The sequence below is a fragment of the Plectropomus leopardus genome, chromosome 13, assembly GCF_008729295.1.
Source record: "Plectropomus leopardus isolate mb chromosome 13, YSFRI_Pleo_2.0, whole genome shotgun sequence".
In the NCBI taxonomy this organism is placed as follows: domain Eukaryota; kingdom Metazoa; phylum Chordata; class Actinopteri; order Perciformes; family Serranidae; genus Plectropomus; species Plectropomus leopardus.
In genome coordinates, this window is record NC_056475.1 from 19,866,654 (window position 1) to 19,889,487 (window position 22,834).

General features: G+C 39.5%; 2 protein-coding genes across 2 annotated transcripts; both read left to right on the forward strand.

Moving 5' to 3' along the window:
* Positions 1-1,426: 1,426 nt before the first annotated feature.
* On the forward strand, positions 1,427-14,483 carry LOC121952641 (SR-related and CTD-associated factor 4-like). Its single transcript, XM_042499438.1, has 19 exons — positions 1,427-1,581; positions 3,274-3,357; positions 3,481-3,525; positions 3,636-3,797; positions 3,978-4,110; positions 4,514-4,650; positions 4,792-4,968; positions 5,082-5,167; positions 5,295-5,379; positions 5,903-6,079; positions 6,549-6,622; positions 7,137-7,327; positions 7,509-7,609; positions 8,092-8,205; positions 8,305-8,461; positions 9,219-9,346; positions 9,668-9,821; positions 10,168-10,323; positions 10,905-14,483. The coding sequence occupies exons 1-19, from the start codon at positions 1,552-1,554 to the stop codon at positions 12,038-12,040; spliced, it is 3,327 nt and encodes a 1,108-aa protein (XP_042355372.1). The 5' UTR covers positions 1,427-1,551; the 3' UTR covers positions 12,041-14,483.
* A 950-nt stretch (positions 14,484-15,433) lies between these two features.
* sod1 (superoxide dismutase 1, soluble) lies at positions 15,434-20,204 on the forward strand. Its single transcript, XM_042499701.1, has 5 exons — positions 15,434-15,570; positions 18,517-18,613; positions 18,775-18,844; positions 19,622-19,739; positions 19,829-20,204. Exons 1-5 carry the CDS (start codon positions 15,499-15,501, stop codon positions 19,934-19,936), a joined length of 465 nt encoding a protein of 154 aa, XP_042355635.1. The 5' UTR covers positions 15,434-15,498; the 3' UTR covers positions 19,937-20,204.
* Positions 20,205-22,834: the final 2,630 nt, after the last annotated feature.

Consider the following 22,834-nt stretch of genomic DNA (forward strand, 5'->3'; position numbering starts at 1 on the left):
TCTGTGGATTGGTCCTTGGAGTTTAACAGTAGGGTACAAAATAAAAATACTTAATAAAAATACTAATAAAAATACTACAATCTGTGAAGGTAGTCAAGGATTTAGAGGGAAACAGAGATCTTGTGACAGAGATAGCATAATGATTCTGAGATATTATTTGAAAATGTTGCACATGTCATTCATTAATAAACATGAGAAACATCACACCACTACAGGGTTTCTGTACATTTTCATGGATAAAATTACAAAATTTGGCCTCATGACTTTTCAAGGACCCGTAATAAATTCATTCATTCAAACATAAATTCTCTTACACAGACAGCTTCAGAAAATAAAATCAAAACTTTAATTGATGTTTTTCAAATATTATTATTATTTATTTATTTTTACCTTTTTTCTTTCTTTCTTTCTTTCTTTATTTGCTATTTTTTAGGTCATTTTTTGGCTAACATTTTAAAGAAATTTCTTGCTTATTAGGTAATTACCTGTTAAGTTGCTCAGTGCCTTTCCATGCTTTGAAAGAAATCAGCCAATTTGCTCAGGTTTCAAAGAGGTTAAAGGTAGATGTCATATTTAGCTCATGTTTTTCCAACATTAGGTGATGACAAGAGTATGGTGGTTTATTCTTTCAATCCTCAATTTAGCTCTATGGTTTAATCTGGAGTCATGTAGGACTCCAGTTTAACAAAATAGATTGGTATCTGAGAGGTGGAATATGTAAAATCTGCTAATGTTGCATGTGTAGTCTGCTGTGTGTGCACTGTAGCCTACCTGATGGGCCCCTGAAGACAACTTGTGTAGGCACCATGGCTGGTGATGTGTCAAAAGGGATGCTGCAATATGAGGAAGGCATTAAAAAGAAAAATGCACTGGGGAGGGACTTGTGTTTTTTATTGGCTTTATTGGCAACTTTGAATGGTAGTATTTTGTATTTATGTACCCCTAATCCCACCAGTGGGTTTGAAAGGCATGTTTTCTTTAAAAATCTGCAAAATCACACCATTTATCATAGCCAGAAAGTGGTATAAAAAGAAAAAACAAAGTTGCAGACAATCCTTTCACATATCATTTTTTAGGAAGGTTGGCATTTTGCATAAGAAATTGGATATTTATTAGTTTTGGTGATAACTAACACCTGCATTGTTTGCTAGTAGCATTGGCTCCAATATTACCTACATTTAATATAATAATAATAATAATGATGATGATGATGATGATGATGATGATGATGATGATAATAATTAATAATAATAGGCTCCTCTAATAAATAAAGTACACACATAAACGGACACTCCATGGACAACCGTGTCTTATGCCCTGTCCACGTGTTTCAGTCCCTGCAGCACTCCACCACCCTGTGGACAAAACATAGAACAACAAAACTGACTCCCATCATGCTTTGCCTTACCCGCCGACCTGAGCGCTACCGATGCTAGGCTAACTATCGTTAGCTACCGGGAGCGGACATGTTGTACCGACCCTTCCGTGAATAAACATCGCTGTAAGCGGGCATTCAGGAGTTTAGGGTTTCGCTCGGAGCTTTGGGCAATCATGGACGCCGTCAACGCCTTTAACCACGAGGTAAGCCGCCTTCAGGGCTCGCTGAGACCCTGAAGTCACCGAGTCTGGCGGCGCTGGTTATGTTGCTGTGTTGCTCTGGAGCTAGCAGAGCAGGACTGACCAGTGGGCCTTATCGGCGAGCTAGCTGGACTTACACATCTTACCTGTCTCAGGGCTAACTGAGTTAGCGTGTATGTTGTCGCTACACCTGCGACGCAAGTAATGCTGGTGTTAAAACAAATTATAAGGTTGTCTGCTAACTAAAGTAGCGAGCTAACGCAACCATAGCCAGTCCACTCTGGCTCTAGTAACCTTGCACAAAGTTACGTTTATGTTAACTTGTGGGAGCATGATTACTAACATTGGTGTGGTTAACAATGCTACTGGCAAACACACTATCCTACTGTTATTGTCACGCTGCAAGCTAACAAACAAAAGTGTTTCAGCGGTACGCACAGTCTGGGTTTGTGTGGAGGATTTCAGGCTAAGTTACTGTAAGGCCTGAGACCTGATGGTTAATGCCAAATCAAAAGACAGGTCAAGTTATCCTTTGGTGGTTTTGTTTAATCGTGAGTAGCCTTTTTTATCCCTTGAATGTTATAGTTACCGTGGCTGGGCCCACAGTGACTGAATGGCAAACTCAAACCTCCAATCCTATCATAACTAGCTAACCCTCATACTTGTTTGTTGCACCACATTAATATAATCCCACATTGTTTATGATAATTCTTGAAAAGGGCTTGTCCTTTTAATAACAGTTTCTGTCTGGCAATAGAGACAGAGAAAGTACGCTTTGTATACATGACACACATGTCAATGTACATACTTCACACAACTGGTAAATAACAGACGTGAGTGATGAATGAATTAGTTTCTCTCAGACCATTTTCTTCAGCTCAGAATAAGCAAAGCAACAGCCTCATGCAACCCTCAGACATTAAAATGTCTTGGCATCCTCAAAAGTAGACACCCATCAAATGTGTGTCGTGAATTAGGGCAGGGCAAAATATCAATAGTATATCAATATTGTTATATGAGACTAGGTATTGTTGTAGATTCTGGATATCATAATATTGTTAGTGTTGTCTTTTCCTGGTTTTAGAGGCTGCGTTTCAGGAAAGCGATGCCCTTTTTTTAAATTCCAAGATTGTTTTAGCTGTTCTGTCATTTGCCTTTACTAGGGTTGCAACAAATAATCAATTAGTTGTCAATTATTTAATTAATGGACACTGATAACTGATTAATTTGTTTGAGTAGAATCTCTGATTCCAGCTTCTCACCTTGAATATTTTCTGGTTTCGCTGCTCCTCTGTGAGGACAAAACAAGACAACTGGTGATGTCATCTTGAGCTAACTGATCAATCTAGAAAATAATCAACAGATTAAAGTCTTTACCCACTCAGCCATTATGTTAGTGATGATTAATTTTCAAAAATCTCACTGAGTAAATATTTTGTGAAAGCCCCAAGCCAGCCCTACAATATCGTAATTGAGGTATTTGATAAAAAAAAGAATAAATTAAAAAAATTTAAAAAATATAAAAAAAATTATCTATATATATAAACCACATAAGAGTTTTTAGTGTCTGCGTGTGTCAAAGGCTCTGTTACAGATGGAAAATGAAACTGTACTGTATTTCTTTGTATTATTAATTTTTCTTCTCGCATCTCACGATGCTCAATATCTCACTCCTGTTATCTACTCTATCTCTAGTTATTCTCGTTGATGGACTCCAAGCCCCCAATCTCAAGGGCTAAGATGATCTCCATCACCAAGTCAGCCATCAAAGCTATGAAAGTAAGACTATGTCTTCATTCCTTTGTTTTAAGAGACACTTATATATCTAATTGAGCAATATTCGCTGTGTTTTTGACAAAATATGCCTCTTTTTTGAGTCTCACTTGCTTCTCTCTTTCTCAGCTCTACAAACACGTGGTCCAGATTGTGGAAAAATTTATCAAAAAGGTGAGACAAGCCTGTCTAAATTCACTTATCACCCGTTTTCACCTTTCAAACATGAATAAAACCAAACATGATTAAAAACCAAACCTGACTTCTCTTTCTGCTGTCTCCAGTGTAAGCCTGAGTACAAGGTAGCGGGCTTGTATGTGGTGGATTCCATTGTTAGGCAGTCTAGACACCAGTTCGGATCAGACAAGGACGTGTTTGGCCCAAGGTTCACCAAAAACATTACAGGAACCTTTGAGAACCTTTGCCTTTGCCCAGTAGAGGACAGGGTAAGAAGAGAATGAGTTGGTGAAAAATTCACTGTGATGAATAATATGAATTGTATTGTTAAAGTCATGTAAAGGGTTGAAGGTTTTTTTCCCACTCTAATGACAAATCCTCACACAAATCACCTTCCTGTTTTTCCTTCTTCTTCACCTGTTTCCCTGCTTTCTTATTGTCCTTTACAGAGTAAGATCGTGCGGGTGTTGAACCTGTGGCAGAAGAATGGGGTGTTCAAGATTGAGGTTATTCAGCCGCTCCTGGACATGGCAGCTGGCTCGAGCAGTGCTGCTGCACCCTACACAGGATCAGATGACCCAGGTAATTTTTGAGTTTGTAACCATGAGGCAGCAGGGATTGTTGTAAATCAGTGATATTGTTTTTAAAATTGGTTCTTTTATTAGCTTTATACCAACATCATCAGCACAAGTTAATAATGTTGCGTTCACCTGTAAAAATAATCTGTTTGCTTAGTTTGCTTTTTTTAGTTTACATTTTATGAAATCTAAATAATTTAAGACAATACAATACAAAAAAAATACACACCACACAAAACACAACGCCAACAGCCACTTTTACCACTGAACACAGCATATTTTAGATTCCTTCCCAAAAAGTTCCATAAAACAATTTAATGTTGGTATGCTGACGTATCAACAAATGTTCTGGGGTTTGACTCTGTGTGTTGCTGACACACATGTTCACGTCTTGTCTCTTCCTTAAGGTTCTTCCCCACCTCCAGCCAAAGAGCCGGTTACTGCAGTAACGGCAAACTCCACCATGACACCGGCTGCTCAGCTGCAAAACTCTGATGCCTTTGCTGCTGTGGCGCAGCTCTTCCAGTCCACGCAGGGTCAGCAGGTGTGTGTGTGTGTGTGTGTGTGTGTAACAGTGCAGACTGGCATTTGCTTTGACCATGGTTATTTTGCTTGCATTATCTTTGCTTGCACATCTCTTAAAACCTCATCATTAAGTCTTCTTTCACTCTCTGGCCTTTTTTAGCTTCAGCAGATGCTCCAGAACTTTCAGCAGCAGCCAGTGAAGCCTGACACCAACACTCCGCCTCCTGTCCCTACCGTTCAAACACAGGCCCCGAATGTCACCACTGGCCAGGGCATGGTCACCCCGCAGCCACCTCTGCCCACCCAAGCTGCTCAGCAGAAGACAGCATTTGACAAGGTGGCAGTGTGTTTTTGTACTTGCATATGCCATTAACAGCTATGTTAAATGACGTTAAAAACATTATAATTTGTGCACTTTTTACATTCATTACCTGTCTCTCTCTTTCTTAGAAGTTGCTGGACCGGTTCGACTATGATGATGAACCAGAGGTTGGAGAAGAAACAAAAAAGGATGAAATGTCATCACAAGCCTCTTTGTAAGCCCCTGATTTATTACATATAATACAGTAACTCTGGACTGCCAAGTAGTGGGAAGATCTGATGGATTTTTTAAAAAATGAACTGAAAGCTGTGAAGCTAATGGGGTTATTTTTATCACCACAGTATGCAGCAGCCTCCAGCCTTCCCACAGCACATGGAGCACTTTAAACCATCGATGCTTAACATGTTTCAAGACCTCTCACAACAGGTAATAACTACAAGCTTTAGTTTCAGTGAACTCATCCCTACTGACAAGTCCAAATTCTGTGATTTTTTTTCTTAATTTTTACTTTAAACTTTAAAATGCTATCGAAATTCAGTGTCCGATCTCAATAACTATTGTAGCTAGCGTTGTAACACTAGGGTTACGCACAGCCAACAGCCAAACGCTGGTAAAATATGCATGTGGCTGCTAGATTTGCTTCACTCACCAGCCAAAATACCAATAGTTATCTGTTGAGTGGCTGGTAGATTTTGGAGTCCAGCAGCCACAGTGGCAGGTAGACAAAAAAGTTCATTTCCAACTGTGGTTACGTAGTACACTATACATTATATGAGCTGTAGTTTGGAAGGTAACACTTCTGACCACGATTACATCTTAAAATGTTAAAATTATAATCTAGGTACCAACCAAACTTTTCTGCCAAATTAGTTTTATTTAAAAAAAAAAAAAAAACCCAAAAAACCAAAACACTGTACATGCACAGTATTAATGCAGTTGTCTTTCTCAGGCTCCTCTGCCTCCGAATGGACAGCCTCAGGCTTATGGTTTACCTCCAGGACAAAGCTTCCCAGTTATGATGCCTCATATGGGGCATGCTTTGCCAGGCCAGACGCTCCCTGGTTCTACTGGCCCACCAAGCTTCCCAGGAGTATTTCCTCCCCAAAATACCGCCCAGCAACAACAGGTAGACTTAAAAGCAGCACATGGTGCTCAACGGTAGCTCACCCGGTACAGCAGGCGCTCCCAGTTCAAAGGCTATGTCCTTGTCGCGGCGGCCGCAAGTTTGATTCCACCCTCAGCCCTGTGCTGCATGTCATCCCCTCTCTCTTCCCCTGTCACGCTGAAGCTGTCCCATCAAATACAGGCAAAAAAGCCCCAGAAAATCATCTTAAAAAAAAGAAAGTAGTACATAGTATATGTAAATCCTAACAAGCTGTTTTTAGGGTAAATTAAATTGGCTATGTAGATTTTCCTTAATTTTTGAAATTTATATTGTAATTGAAATCTGATGGCAGAAAAAAACAGCTTAATGTAGCGAAAAGTATTATGCTTAACTTAGGTGGAATATTAAGAAGTATGCTCAATTTTACGATCGTTTAAATGCTTAACAGTTTGCACAAAATCATAATCAGGTCTTTTTCCATGCCATATAGGATTTGTCTGTGGATGTGGACCGATCGTCTATGAGAGATGGCAGACACGGTCGACGGTCGAACTCAGGCTCCAGGTGAGTGTCAGGGATGTGACGTGTCGAAGGCTCCATGTCAGAGTTGTGCTTAAGTCTGTAAAGGTATACCATGCAGAAATAGCCGAGTACTGTTTGTAAACAGTATTGTCAGCAAAAGTGAAAGCCAACCCGGATTTCTGAGTTTTTTTGGTGCTGTAGTCAAGATGTCTGTAGCTTCCTCCTGGATGCATGCTGCTACCATCTGGCACTTAGTTGCTCCCTTTTTGAGCAGTGTCGACTTCACCTCTGCGCTGTGCCTAGCAACATCCTGAACATAGCAAAATTAGAAGAAAATACTGGCATAGTGTCTGCAGATAAAAACACCACCACACACTTCTATCGTGGGTTATTAATGATTGAGAGGAATCACTTTTGTACAAGTCTATACCTTTTTTTAAGGAAAATCCTGCATTGTATACCTTTGAGTATTTCTTAAGGTTTATGTAGTTAAAGAGCACAGAGCCTTTTTATTGTGAACAAATCATGAGTTTTGATATCTTTTATTTTTCTCCAGGTCTCCAAAGCGGAGGAGGTCACGGTCTAATTCCCGTACACGACGATCCAGGCACAGGCGGTCGCGCTCTCGCTCCAGAGACCGTCGTCACCATTCCCCACGCTCGCGCTCGCAGGAGCGCAGGGAGAGAGAGAAGGAGAGAGAGCGACGGCAGAAAGGCCTCCCACCACCCAAGAGCGAGACACTAAGCAGTGAGTCATAATCTATTTATGGTCGTAGATAGGCATAAACCTGCACAGCATGTTTTTGAGGTTGTCTTATAATATGATTGACACAGTTTTTTTATTTTTTTATTCTTCCTTTGATTCCAAGGAGTGTATGTATTTTAGCATAAGTAAGTTCTTGTTTGTGGTACCTTTCCTGTCTCTTCAGTTTGCAGTACAACTCTGTGGGTGGGCCAGCTGGACAAGAGAACACAACAGCAAGATGTTGCCTGTTTACTGGAGGAGTTTGGGCAGATAGAGTCCATCAATGTAAGTGGACCTGAATTAATCAGTTACATTGATCAGACTGTGGCTACATTCTGTGTTTGTAACAACGACATTTGCGTTTTCTTTTTTACAATTTACATTTTTAACAAGAAAATCAGAAACGTAAATGCAGAGATGCAGTCTTCTGTTGGAGACAACTTTGTCTTGCTGTATCAAAAATTTTAAGTGTCGATGCGCATTGTGCTCCTGCTATCTTACTTCTCAATTCTAGCACGAACTTAATCACATAGATGCATAATGTTAGCTGACCCAACCTCTGCAAAATAGATGCTGGCTCTGCACTGGCAACCACCACATGTCCTCATAATGTTACAGTGGATTAATACTTAACCTTAAGGTAATAAATATGGAGCTTTCTGTAGCCAGAATCCATAGTGCTAATAAAAATAAGAAAAAAATTCCTCCTCCTCTCCATCCTCTTTTTTTCTCCTAACCTGTCTGCTTGTCCTCCTTCTCTTGTTCAGATGATTCCTCCGCGGGGCTGTGCCTATATCGTCATGATACATAGGCAAGATGCTTTCAGGGCTCTGCAGAAGCTTAGTAGAGGATCTCACAAAGTGAACCAGAAAACTATCAAGGTGAGCGAGCAACACAGACTGCTGCTTCGTAAAGCAAATCCGTGGGAAACTGAGAATTTTCTTATTTAATCAACATTTATTTTTTTCATTTCTTTCCAGATTGCTTGGGCTTTGAACAAAGGCATAAAGTCTGAGTTTAAACAGTACTGGGATGTGGAGATGGGTGTCACCTTTATACCATGGTCTAAAATCAGAGAGACCCAGTTGGAGGAGCTAAAAGAAGGAGGAATATTGGATCCAGACACCTTATCACCAGGTAAAAACTGATGAACACATTAGGATAGCATACAAATACATTAAGACATGAAATGCATACGCACATAGTTCATGTTAGAAGTCCAGTTAGAGCAGTCATTAAGAACATTTTTGTCAGCTGAAATTGTCTATTCAACCAATTGATTGATCAGTGGGGGAAAATAAAGCGCCAGCGCTTTTTTCTTTTTTTTTTTTTTCCTCTAGTTGACGAGAATTGAAAAGTGTTCGGTGAAAGAAAAATACTGCTAGTCAGTGGCCACATAGACTGGCTGGTTTGTCTTCTTCCCTTACTGGCTTTAGCAAGTTCTCTGCTTTGCAACATTTCGTGGATGTTCCATTTCATAGAAGCCAGATGCATCCAATGTGTCTTAGCTAAAAATAACAAAAAACAAACAAACAAAAAACACTTTGCTATCAGAGCAATCCCAGCTAGGTGTTTTCAGAAGAGCACCTGGAGTCTTCATCTGGAGAAAAAAACGCCTTGGTGAACACTCAACTTTATTATGAGAGTAACACGAGAGATTGTCAGACCAATAAAAAATTGGTTGATTAAGAGCATATTGATCAATTAATCAACCAACTGACCAGCAGATGTCAGTCCCATCGGTTAGTCACACACTGAATTAAGTCGTTTTGCTCAAAAAATGCTTTTATTAAAATATCATTAGAAACAAGTTGTATTGTTGATGTTATTGTGTATCAAAGTGTTCTGACCAGTCTGCTTTTTATAAGTCTGAATTTTTAAAAAATATTTCCAGAGTGGAGTGGAGCGAGGAAGACTCTTGGCCTCCTGGAGGAACTCACCCACAACGGCCGTTCTGAGCCCCAGCAGCCTGAGGAACCACAAGTAATACCTGTGGCTGCCGCAGCTGCTCCTCCTGCACAGGTAACCAGCAGCCAGTCGTGTCACCTGCATAAACTTGATACATTAGAGATAAAACTTGCTGTAATTAAGATTATGTGCCTGCTGTTCTTTCTGCAATCTATATAAATTGTATGCATGTAATGAACTTTTAAAGCAGAAGGCTTAGCTGGTGTAACACCCGGTCTATACCTGCATGAAATAAGTTGAGGTAGCTTAGATAAAAAAAAATCAGTTGTAGCAGTTTGTAGTTACTAATCTGTGTTTCTCCAGATTGTCACAGGAAAGTATAACAAATGCCTTTCTCATTTTACATCTACAGTAAATCCTTGTAAATGTTCTCAGGTTCCTCCAATGCAGCAGCCAATGGTTGGTGTGGGTTCTCTCCAGCCTCCTGTTTTTCCTGGTCCCATAGGCCTGCCTCCACCTTCCTTCCCTCCAGGCGTCCCCCCTCCTCCTTTTATCAGACCTGGCTTCAACCCTATGCAGCTTCCTCCAGGTAGCACCTCTTTCAGCTTCATTTCATTGCGCCTCTTGTGTTTATCTTTCTTCTCTGGTGTCACAAAGAGCTCATCAAGAGATTATTGTCAAGAGTAATAACGAAAAGGTTGTAATATTTAAGGGGAATAGTGAGTGTGTGGTCGCTAAATTTCTGTTACTTTTTAAAAGGAAACTCTACTGTACAAATACAACACACTGCTGTTTCTAAATCTTTTTCAATCTCATCATGGAGTCATATAGTCGACCTGCTTTGCTTTTTCACAAACAAACCAGACCAGGATTCCACACCCGTTGACAGTTTTGACTCCGACCCAAACAAACTCCTGTCACCCCTCCTCTCCCAGGTTTTCCTCCCCCAGGTGCGATGCCCCTGGGTCCCCCACCTCCCTCCAAAGGTGGAGTTGAAGACCCGCCTCTGGATCCAGTGGGTCTTGGCAACAGGAAACATGACGAGGTCCCGGAAGGTCCCAACATTTTCAACAACCAGATAGGACCTTTGGGTCAGTCTGTCTTTCTCTCTGAACTTTAACCAAAGTGATTTGTTGTTTCTCCTTCTGCTCTGTTGCTTTTGGATAGTTGGGAAGTTAAGTAAAAATTAAAGCCAGAGTTCCCACAGTCATGGAAAAACTGGAAAATTTATTTAATTTTACAAACACATTTCCAAGGCAGGGAAAAGTCATGGAACTAGTAAAAAGTTATTGAACGTGTTGGAAAAGTCATGGAAATGCATTGTGTGTAATAAATTCAGTTACATTAATGTAACATAACAGTAAATTTATTTTCTGTCACTAATGATGTAACATCGCTTTAATATACGTTGATGTGTTACAGGTTTTTGATAATGTTTGTTTGCTTGTTTGTTTGTTTGTCCAATTGAAATATTGGATTTTTAAATTTGTGACATCTTTGAATACATCATGTGGGATGCTGAAATTATTTTTCAGTAGAGTTTAATCTTATATGTTTGAAATTGCCAGCTAAGTGGGGCAAGAAAAAAATATTTTGAATCCTTGAAAAGTTTTGACAGTGACAATGTGTGGGAGCCCTGTAATGCTGTATCTTGTATTTGTTTCCTCAACAGGTAACCCAGTAGGTGGACCTCCAGGTTCTCTCCCAAGTGGTCCTCCAGGAAACATCCCACCCCCGTCTGCTGGTTTGCTTGGCGCGCGGCCCGGTATAATCCCGCTCCAGCGTCCTCCGGGTCCCCCACCACCACACATACGTTTCCCTCCACCCCACGGGCCAAGACCTCCTCACTCCAGCTTGCCTCCTATGCCCCCACAGATGATACCCAGAGGGCCACACCCTCAAATAATGCATCATGACACTCCTCCACCTAAAGGGGGCTTTGGGATGCTCCCTCCCCACAATATAAGGGCTCCTTTCCCTCCACATGGCCCACCTCCTCAAGGTCCTCCTCCTCCTTTTATCAGACCAGGGGGACCACGCGCCCTGGATGGGCCAGAAGAAATGGACAGCAGACCATTCAGGGGAGACAGGCCTGGGTTTAGGGACCGAGAGCCAGAGAGGGACAGGGACTGGGATCGAGACAGGGACAGGGACAGAGAGAGGGACAGAGGCTTTGGAGGTGGAAGGCGTCCATTTGGTGATGGAGGGAGGGGAGGAAGTGGTGATAGAATGGATGGAAGGGACCGGCTCGGAGGCTGGCAGGAAGAAGGAGGAGATCACCGGGGAGGAGGATGGGAGAGAGACAGAGATCGGGATAGAGACCGCGATCGAGACAGAGACAGACGGGACTGGAGGGAGAGGCGAAACAGCCTGGATAGCGACAGGGAGCGAGGGAGGGGAGATGATGGGGAGAGGGATCGAGGGAGGGGAGAGGGAGGAGGGAGAGGGAGGGTAGAAGGTGGGAGTCAAAACAGAGGCAGAGGAGCTGAAGGAAAAGAAGGGGACAAGCCAAGGAGAGAACGCCGAGAGAGGACCACGCGGTGGGACAGGGACGATCGATTGGCCGAACTGGAAAAAATGGACATATTTCGGACCTCTAACACCACAGAGCAACCCCGGGTGACCCCTGCGGTTACCACGGAAACCAGTAAAGAACCAAGTGCGGAAGCTTCTGAAAAGAAGGCAGAATCTGAACTTTTATCTCCGTCCCCAGGGGTAACTGCTGCTGCAGGAGAGCCGAAGCCCTCCGAGCCCTCACCTTCAGCTCAAAGTGAGCCCACAGAAGCAAAACAGGAAGCAGCATCATAGACTGGCTCACTGCTCCTTCAGTCAGAGACTGCTGTGAACCACTGAAGATTTAAAAAAAAAAAAAAGGTGTTTTTTCACTCTGAGTCAGCCTCAACTCCTGGCATATGAATTCTAACTCGTCACAGTTTATCAGTTGGTAATTGACAGTTTCTGGGCAGTAACACGCGTCTTGAAAACAAACATCTCCCACGTGCTGTCAAACATGTAAAACGGATGTTTTCTGACATTACAGCTTATGGTCAAATTTAGCTTTCGTTTTTTGAAACACATGACAACACAAGAATCGGTTTGGTAAAATTGCTATAGTTAAATATTGGCTGTTAACTGTTTTTCCCCTAAGTTATATGAATTAACAGACTGCTTGCATGTTAACATAATGTCCATTTGAGGTTAATTTGATTTTAGCTTTTATGTTTTTACTCAGATTGGTGTGCAAACGGAGGATCAGCTGACTTGTATGACAAATTTCTTTTTACCTCATTGCCTTATCTGTGTGTCAGCAGGCACTCCTCATTAAGATGAATATGTTCTTTTTTTTTTTTTTTATTTTTTTTTTTTTTAAATCTGCCAAAATGTAATTTCAAATACAAAATTTCAAATACTGGTCACAATATAGGCACCATTTATTTTTCTTTGTTTTCATCTCATTTTGTGTGTCATGTTGGCTCCTCACTGCAAGATCACCATAGACTGTGGTAGCCTTAAAATCCAAGTTACTTGTAGGTGTTTAAAATTGAGAAAAAAAATTACAAATTGGGGAAAACAAGTCAAGATAAATTACACTGAGAATTAGGCCTGATACATTGCTCTCATGTATTGTTGAGGTCTATTGTTGGATAAGTTCCCACTTTTCACCCTTTGAACTACAATTTATTTGAGACAGAACAAAGAGGAGCGCTGTCTTCATTATTTAGAAATATCCACTCTAAATACATGATTTTATTTCATTTTTTATGTATTGCACTAGTCTAACAAACATAGAAGCTGATCTAATTCTCACAAGGTCTGTGAACCAAATGTGGTCCTCATGTTTTGCTGATAACAGGAATCACACCCAATTCCTTGCAGTATAACTAACACTCATATAATTCATAATAATGTTTAGGGAACCAAGAACGCTTCACATTAATAGTGTAAGTCTTTCATATGTGCATATAATCATTGTAGCTGGATACAAAAATATTGGAGAAAAACAAACCATTGAAAAAAGCTCAAAACCAAGGACTTAAACAGTGGCATAATTAAATTCATTTTGCTTAACTAACAGTGTGACTGATGGACCAGGAGGCATTTCACATAAGACATTTCAATATAACATGCAGAAAAAATAAGAACAAAAGAAAAGGTAAATCTTGTGTTATATCTCCCCTGGGATATTTAGGAGGTAAAGATATAAGGTGATGTTATATAAGTGGGCTTTGTTTCAGACGTATGAGTTGTCTACACAGAGATATTGGGATATCCATTTGCAAAGAAATGAACTTAAACCCAGATTAGCTGCTCAGAACTCATTAAAAAAAGAACAGATTTTTCTCTTAAGTGGATTTTCATCATGTTTTCTATTAATTCTTTTGACAGTCAATTTTTCAAAACTAACATTTACATCCAAGTGGAAGTAAACTACCATTCTAGGATGTGTATATTTAGTAATTTTTTTTTCTGTTGTCTGAATTTGACTAAATGTGTAACTTTATTTTTCAGTCAAGGGATAAAGTAGAACTTTTTGTAGATTGAACACATGTTGTGTAATCCACAAAAAACTGCACAAATTCAGGTGCCAGAGTGGATTTTTGAGCATTGTGTATTCACACGTTAGAGGGCAGATTCTATAAGTTTTATGTTTGTGGTCTTTCCTTTTCCCGGTGTGTGGGGAAAAAAGCAGAAATCTCTTGGATCAGACGAGACTTTTTTTTTTTTATTTGTCACATGTACTGTACGTCAGTCAAATTCAGATAGAAGCTGATTTTGGCCACAAAAATACAATATGTAACCCTGTAGCTGAATTCTGTTTAGTCTTTGACACAGCTTTTAAACTCAGTATCTGATTCACTGCAGACAAACTGCATCTGATATTAAGTTAACATTTAAAGCCCAGATTCTGCAAGCCCAACTCTTGTTCATGAATAAATTTAACACAGAGGCACCAAGGACAAAACTAAAGTGACAAAATGAAATGTTGCTTGGGAGACACTGCTGTAAATATGCTTGTATCACTGATGATTCAGAGGTGTAATGGTAATTGTTGTTAATGATCTGTGATTTGTTTATCTGAGAGAAGCAAACTGATTTTGGAAGGAACGACAGAGGCCTCTTGCTTTAACTTTTTTTAAACTCCTAATGGTTTGAAAGTTGACAGATGTTTCTATGATTTGTTAAAAACACAAAAGACATGGACATTAAATCTTCAATATTTCAGCCAGGGGATATTGTTTTTAATAAAACTATTTTTGTACCAAATCACTTTGCTTGTTCAAATTATATTCAGTGCTTAACCCACGCTCACTGCTGGCACACATAATGGTCTCTTTTAGTGCTACAGGCCTTATATTTAGTGTGATTTTGCAGTAGTGCTGTTAATATTTCCAGGTTACCCTTTACTATTGACAATGAAGAGTAAAGCAGGTGAGATTTATCATTATGCAAGTCTAGATTTCAATGACAAAAAGCTGATGTGACAGCAGTCTTTGTCTCCCACGCTCTCCATCAGATGTTAATCTTTGTGCTACTGCTGTGCTCGCAGCATATGGTTTAGTCATGCTTTTGTGACGGATAATGTGACACTGCCTCACTTCAGTAAGCCAAAGCCTTGTCCAGCAGCTTAGTTACTTTAAACGCAACATGGATGACTGTGGGCTAAATTATGGGCTGTGTAAGAACATCCAACATTGCCATGAAGGATTTTTTTTCTTAATTAAGTTTATGGCATGACTTTAACAACATAGCCCAAAAGTACAGAAAAGATGATGCAAATATTAGGTCATTAACTACTATGATTGTTATTATTATTATATTAATGATTGATTTTATGATCTATGGAAGCATCATTGCTTGTTTTAACTGTCTTGAAAGGTGTCCTTCAGTGCTTTGAAAGGCACCTATAAACAAAGATGTAATATTTCCATTTGAGATAAATTGAGATGACAGCAATACATTTAGTAAAAAACAAAAAATATAATGCCTCAGTACAAATTAATGTTTCTGACATTACTGGATAAAAACGCTGTCATGTGGCCTGATGACTGTTTTATACAATGTGAGCAAAGTTTGTTGGTTGGGGATTTGATCACCTGCTTAATGGGCAGCTCTTCAAGTGACCAATCAAGATGTAGCTTCATGATTGTGTTGTACTCCGATTGGCTAGTTGATTTGAAACGCCCGCCCACCAAGTGCTTCATCTTACTTGGTTGTCTCTAGCACACGCACTAAAAACTTGGGCGTCCACTCAAAGTACTGCGAAGATGGTTTTGAAAGCTGTATGCGTGTTGAAAGGAGCTGGAGAGACCACCGGGACCGTTTATTTTGAGCAGGAGGTAAGGCGTGCTTTTATATTGAGAGGAAAAAAAATATCTGGGTGGCCATTTTCACGTAACTACCCGGAGATTTGACATGCATCCTCCTGGGAGCGTTAGCGCGCGAATGCTAAGCTAGCTAACTTCTCCATCTTCAAGCCGGTTAGGTCGGTTTTCAGGAGACACCAGGCTTGCTAGCTACATGTTATATATGAATGACAAGGCGTCCAACCTCGTTTGATTAAACAAAACGCCGCCGATTTTGCACAACATCGTAACTGTGCGTGCTTATTCAATGCAAATTAATGTTAGCCTGCACGTTTCAAAACACGAATTAATGCTAAATGCGCGTGCAGAGACTCACCAGTAACGTTACATGACACTTTGTATTTAATGCGGGCTGCTCATATGAACACTATACTTGTTAAACTGAGTTTAATATAACGGACAAACCAGTGTCTTTCATTTAAGTGTATAACCTTTGAACATTTATGGCCTGTGTTTTGTTAATTATCAACAGCGCGTGCATTAAAAACGCCTGTTGCATAAGTCTAATATTTGCAATGTTTGCAACACCATTGCCAGTTTGATGTGTTTATCTGCACCACTCAGGAAGCACTTCTGTTTTTAGCTGTCTCTTGGCTGCAATTATTGTTGCAATCAAAAGCTGAACTATAAATGGCTAATTTAATTTAAAAAAAAAAGAGCAAACACGAGGCCACTAATTTCCGCTGAGTCACTGCCCTTGTTGTCTTTACCCTGACTTCACATCTATGTTGATAAGAGTAACGTCAGAGTGGGCCTGGGCAACGTGCTAATGCCGATATAAGTTCATGGTTTCAGACTTTGTGTGATCGAGGATGAGAGTTGAGTTTGACTAACCGAAGACAACGGAGTAATTGATGGTCTCATAACATTCATGATGATCTGACCGCTGGGATAGATTATGTCCAATTAAATTTGTTACTGATTGTCCTTTTGTTTTTATTCATTAAATTAAACTGACTCTTAACACTTTATACAAAAGTACAAATTATCAAAACATCAATACATTTAGTTGCTAGAAATTCCGAATCTCAGTGTGAGTACAAGGTTAAAAGAAAAGTATAAACAATCATTTTGAAGACTCTTTTTGGACACAGACAATGACATCTGACAATGACAAGAATCCAGAAAATGAACATTTGCATTCCATTGGATAGCTCCACGATATACAATCAAAAATATATCAAATGAAGACATGCATACACATACGTACACATACACTATACACATGCATACATAAACCTCTCATCCCCTGGTATCCTCCACCATCTCTAATGTGAGCCAGTTAAAAAATGCCATATGTTGCTAGTCTTGCCTGGTGCTTTATTCAGTGGCATCAGTATCTGTCACAAGTTTAAACCACTCTGCAAACTATGTGGCCTCTTTCAGTTATACAAAGTAAACCAGAGCGTTACAATAAAACCTGTTACTGTCAATTCAACTCTGCTTTAGACCTGGTGATGATCCTATTTTGATGGGAAATGCATGTGCATGCAATCATATTTCAGTTTTTGGGACAATACATTATTTATGTAGGGAGGGGGGTGTGCAAAATGGGGAAGGCACTTCATTTCATTTCATTTTTTTAAAGCACTGTGGAGAGAGTTATTTTCATTTGACTTAGGGAGAGACATTCAACATTAAATGGTTGTATTTTGTTTTATGTATAATATTTATTTAAATAGTACCTTTCATACATGGAATGCAGCTCTGCTTCACAGAGAGATAAAAAGAGATGCATAAAGGCCTAAAGAAGAGAAAAGCAATAAAGTATACAAATTATAAGAATGTAATACACAACGTACAAAACACTACAGTATCAAAAGATCTAATATCAGAGACAAGCGATCAATAAATGAGCAATGAATCAATACATGTCACAACTGAAAAGAACAGTGGCGAAAGGGGATAAACCGGTCTGATAAGGTTTTTGATCTGAGGGAAGGTCAGAGTAAAAACGAAAGTTCAGAGCCATTGACATTTACTATAGCCAGAGACTGTGAAATAAAGTTATTTATGGTGGAGGGAGGGTCATGCATTTTCCCTGAGTCACTCAGGGAGGCTCAAGGAAAAAATAAAGATAGCCCCACAGAGAGTTATTATGTATTTAAAAAAACAACAACAACATCATAGTCACACCCAGCTGCCTCCCTACTCTGATAATTTAAGTACACTCCCTTAGCAAGGATGGTGATGTAGTTTTGGATTGAATATCATGAAACTACCCATATTACCCATAAAAGCAGACAGTCACATTGTAGCTGATAAAGTCTGCCTACATTATGGATACCTTATGTGGATACAGCTAATCAAATCTTGCGCAAAGCAGCATAATGTCATAAGCAGACTGTCACTCTGAGCCAGACAGCAGCCTGCTATGCAATATAAGAGCCACAGACTCTGAACAACAACCCATATTATCCTTCTTCCGGCGGAAATCTCCTCTAACTAAAAACATGAGCCGACCCTTGTCTTGCACCTTGTTGAAGGAGCATAGACAGTTAAACCAAGTAGGTTTTGCTCATAGAGTAACCCAAAGCCCCTAGGATTTCCCATACGTGCTGAAACTGCCACTAAATCAGCCTTTTAAAGTTTAAATTATCCTAAGTTTTGTCATCTGATGAATGAGTGAAATCCATCGAAGATCCAGTCAAAATATTAATCATATCTTTTAGAGCTATTGTTCTTACAAAATATTAATTTGAGGATTTTGGTGGCCTTTTGTATTAGATATGACAGATTTTTGTTGTGCAACTTCCTATTACATTTTCATTTTTATGTTGTTTTACTACCTGGAGAATGTGAATGACATTGAAACAATCCTTGTCTTGTTTATTTGAGTGTCATGTCCTTCCAGCCGGCTGGCTCTGACAGCTCTTTCTGTCTCTGTGTTCTCATAAATCGTGTTGTCCTGATCTGTAGGATGGTTCAACCTCCGTGAAGCTGACTGGAGAAATCAAAGGCCTCACCCCCGGTGAGCATGGCTTCCATGTCCATGCTTTTGGAGACAATACAAACGGTGAGCATCTGACAATAGATTTGTGTTGATCCATCAGGTTTATGAAACTGTTGGACTTGCCAATAAATATTAGTGCATTTTCTGGTTTTAGAATACTTACACTCAGACGGAATCTGAAGTGTTTCATAATAAAACAATTTCTATTTTTCTGTTTTTCCCAGGGTGCATCAGTGCAGGCCCTCACTTCAATCCCCACAACAAGAATCATGCCGGTCCTAATGATGCGGAGAGGTGGGTCCAGTCGGATGATAGTAGTTGTGAGCCATTGCAATGTTCAGAAAATCTTTTTTTGCCTTATATTGCCCATTATTAAAGTTAATGCAGATGATAAACACTTATCAAAATCCATTGATTCAGTAATAGATTCAAAGCTCCCTCACCTTAGAAATGAGAGAATAAATTATGACTGAAAATATTTCAACGGGAAGTTACAATCACTCTTTGTTTGAATAGATGAGTCATATTCACTCTGGTTTGATGTTTGCATAGTTTTGCACAATCTTTGTGCAGTTTGATGATGTGCCCGATTAAAAAAAAACAAAACAATTTAACTTCACAGATAATTTGACTGGAGGCAGAAATAGCACTAATTTACTTCCTGTTAGTGCACATACGCCGTTTATATTTGTTGGAAGAGGAAAAAAAGTAGCTTTCAGAGTTTTCTGTAGATCCTTAATCCTAAAAAGGTATTGTATTAATTAATATAAAAATAAGGCCTTTTTTTTTATTCCCCCCCCTTTTTTATCAGGTAGCAACTCTTTAAGGACAGACAGGAATCATGTGGAGAGATAAAATGGGTACAACATGGAACAAAGGTTCCAGCCCAAAATATTAAAGCAGCTTTCAGAAGCTGTTGAAACACTGAACTTAAATAATTATTGCCACTATTTATGGGATTAGAAATGATCAGGTCATGACAGGATGTTTAGGTTTGGTTATCACGGAACAACTGCAAACAAAAGCACTTTTACAGAAACTTTGATGGTTTAATGCAATTCATGTTCTTAGGCATGTTGGAGACCTGGGGAATGTGACTGCAGGAAAAGATAATGTTGCAAAGATAGACATCACGGACAAGATAATCACCCTCACTGGCCCGTACTCCATCATTGGCAGAACCATGGTGGTAAGAAGAAAAGTCTTACTGCACCTGGAGTTGAGCATCTAGGCTGATTATAAAAACCCCTCTAACGGCGCTGTCTTTCCTGTGTGTAGATCCATGAGAAAGCTGACGACCTGGGAAAAGGAGGCAATGATGAGAGTCTAAAGACTGGAAATGCTGGTGGACGTCTGGCTTGTGGTGTCATTGGCATCGCCCAGTAAACATTCAACACGAAGCACTGGAAACAACTTTTCCCCAAAGCACTTAATAAGACCAACGTAGCCACTTAATGTGACAATTTGTCCTTTTTGAGTACTCTTTATTTACAGAGTAGATGAGCCATGCTTTACCCTGTCAGTTCCTCATGACATTTGTTTGTTTGGGTTTATATGTCTGCTGATTAGTTTTGGTCCCAAAGATTGGTAACGCACAAGCACTAAACAGATGTACATAATTTACAAAGCTAATAAATTGTTCATCTGAATCACATGTGGGAACTCTGCCAGTTTGTGATGTTTGTGTTTGTGTTTGTGTGTGTGTGTGTGTGTGTATGTGTGTGTGTGTGTGTATGTGTACATAGATGGTCAACAGTCAAAACCAAAGAAAACCCTCCTGAAATAAACATAAAATTTAAGCTTAATAAGTGAAGTATTTGAGACAAACCAAACATTGAGTGCGGTTATGTGTACATGAGTAATGTGTTTATGAGGTTTATCCTGGTAATAATCATTTTCAGGATATATTGTTTACATCAGTAAAGAGAAATTGGGTTATTTAAATGCCATGTATACATCCTACTTTCTTTTAAAGTACTACAGTGAGCATACTTGGATTTCTCTAAAATGGAATATGGTGTTTACATGCTCGAACACATAAAGGGGATACTCAAAAAACCCAACACACTTTATTTACGTCAATGTATGCACACTCGAAATTGCATAATTGACTGCACAATGAACATCAACCAGATTGTGTTTGAATGGTGTGGTAAATGGACTGCCGTTGTATGGCACTTCTCTAATCTACCAACCACTCAAAGCACTTTGATGCTACGTGTCACATTCACCCATTCACACACCGAGGCTACCATACATGGTGCTTCTCATGGTGGTGCTACTTAGCTTAAATAATAAAATATAAATGATGTCACACAAACATACACAAACCAATGACGCAGCATTGGGAGCAATTTGAAGTTCAGTATCTTGCACAAGGATACTTAAACCTGTTGACTGGACCTTGAAGTTAGTGAGTCAGAGAAACTGTAATATACCAAAAAACGAATGTCATCTGAATAAATACATTTTCACATTAAATGTTTAATGATAGTGGTTGAGAAGTACTTTGTTTTTACTCAATAGCTTACTAATACAATGACTAACTACTAATATTTTTTAACATCTCAATCCATAACCTGTAAAGTTAGCATCATTTAGGTGCACATTTCAATATTTTAATGATTAAGACATGCACTTTAAATGAAGGTTCCAGAGTGCAGGAAAATGTGGGAGGACCCCCCCTAGATCCACCTACAGTGGTCTGGGCTAAGCCCCCAATGGCCTCAAACTCAGGAAACGCCCCTGACCTTAAGTCTTGTGGCCCATTCTTGTGAGGGGCCGCAGAGTGTATCCTTACTGAGCTGTGTGCACCTGTACCTGGAGGCACGTTTGAGGCTACAGGGGCTCCCGCACTGGTTCTTCTGGCTGTAGTGGAGCAAATTTGCACCAGGTGTCACAAAATCGAACAGGTCACAAATTTCGCTGTAACACCGGTACCTGACATGTTAGCCCGAGGCGAGGCTAGCATCCGCTGGAGTTTAAAGTGAGTCATGGCTAGGTTTATTTATGTTATTCTTTCTTAGCTGCTTATTTGTCACTTTTATATCCGGATATCTTGTTTATTTTTCTTCCACTGGCGTCGTTGACAGTCGCAAATACCTAACATTTGCGGGCTGACTGCTTGTTAAACATGCTAGTCTCTAATGCTAACGTTCATAAAGCTAAGATAACTTTACGTATTTGTTTTGCTTAATTCAAATACCTTTGTGGGGCGCATTTGAGTAAGGCAAAGTGATGTAAATATTTAGCCTATTTAAAGTTACTTCTAGTATCCAGTACCTAAATTGCTTTTAAAATTATGTGAGTGGGGTTTACATTTTCAAGTTAATGAACCAACTCAAGTTAGTAACTGCATACATGTTCCAGATGAGTGTGTGGAGGATAAAAGACAGGTGGTGTGTACACAAATCATTTAAAGATTATGTGTTAAAAATGTACAATTTTACAGACAGACCCCCGATGGCAGATATCATGTGTGGTCACCGGTGGTCTCTCTGTCGTCATGTTGCACAGTTCACCTGCACCACATGCCAGGCTACAGGTAAGAAAAACTTATATTCAGGAAATGTTCAAGGAGACCTCTTTCCTATCAAGATCTACAGGACAATCTGTCCTGATGAATACCCTGGCCTATAGGACAGTTTAACCTGATGTTGACATTACCAGAAAATACAATAAATAATAAAATGCCTTATGTATTATAATAATAATTATAATAAATCTAGCATTTAAAACAAATAAGTTTAAGAGGTGATTTTTAAGATGTCACTGAATCTAGTTTCTTAGGCAGGGGAGTTTTGGGAGGTCCTGACAGAAAAAAAAAAAATCAGCTTTTATTAGGACTGTGTATTAAGCCGTATCATCCTCTAGAGGGCATTGCTACTCCTCATAACTAAAAGTGTTACACTTACAGGTATGACACTTCATCTCAGATGTATCGGATCACATTTTGTCATCCTTGTTACAGTTAAAAAATGTTATTTTGTATCTTTTGTACATTGTGGGGTGGTAGCCATGTCAGTAAGCATTGTTTTTTGTTTTTTTAGATGATCACAGCACACACATGCCTTATTATTCTGCACTGGAAACAAATATTTCCTTTAAAATATTAATTACAGTTGAAAAATAAAACATTACATTTCATGAACATGTCAGACAGCCCATTGGGAGCCACCCTACTAAAATATAAATAACAGTTTGTCATCAGGCATTTTGGGTTGAAATTGGAATCTTGGTCGTCATCCATGATATTAAACTGAACAGCTGTGCCCTGCGTTGGCC

What these genes read in the sequence shown, in the direction of transcription:
- LOC121952641 (XM_042499438.1), top strand. Translation starts at nt 1,552, where the DNA reads ATGGACGCCGTCAACGCCTTTAACCACGAG. An exon ending in CGGTCGAACTCAGGCTCCAG is followed by an intron (nt 6,623 to 7,136) that starts GTGAGTGTCAGG and finishes ATTTTTCTCCAG; the next exon opens with GTCTCCAAAGCGGAGGAGGT. An exon ending in CAAGAGCGAGACACTAAGCA is followed by an intron (nt 7,328 to 7,508) that starts GTGAGTCATAAT and finishes CTGTCTCTTCAG; the next exon opens with TTTGCAGTACAACTCTGTGG.
- sod1 (XM_042499701.1), top strand. Translation starts at nt 15,499, where the DNA reads ATGGTTTTGAAAGCTGTATGCGTGTTGAAAGGAGCTGGAGAGACCACC. An exon ending in GGTCCTAATGATGCGGAGAG is followed by an intron (nt 18,845 to 19,621) that starts GTGGGTCCAGTC and finishes TCATGTTCTTAG; the next exon opens with GCATGTTGGAGACCTGGGGA. An exon ending in TCATTGGCAGAACCATGGTG is followed by an intron (nt 19,740 to 19,828) that starts GTAAGAAGAAAA and finishes TCCTGTGTGTAG; the next exon opens with ATCCATGAGAAAGCTGACGA.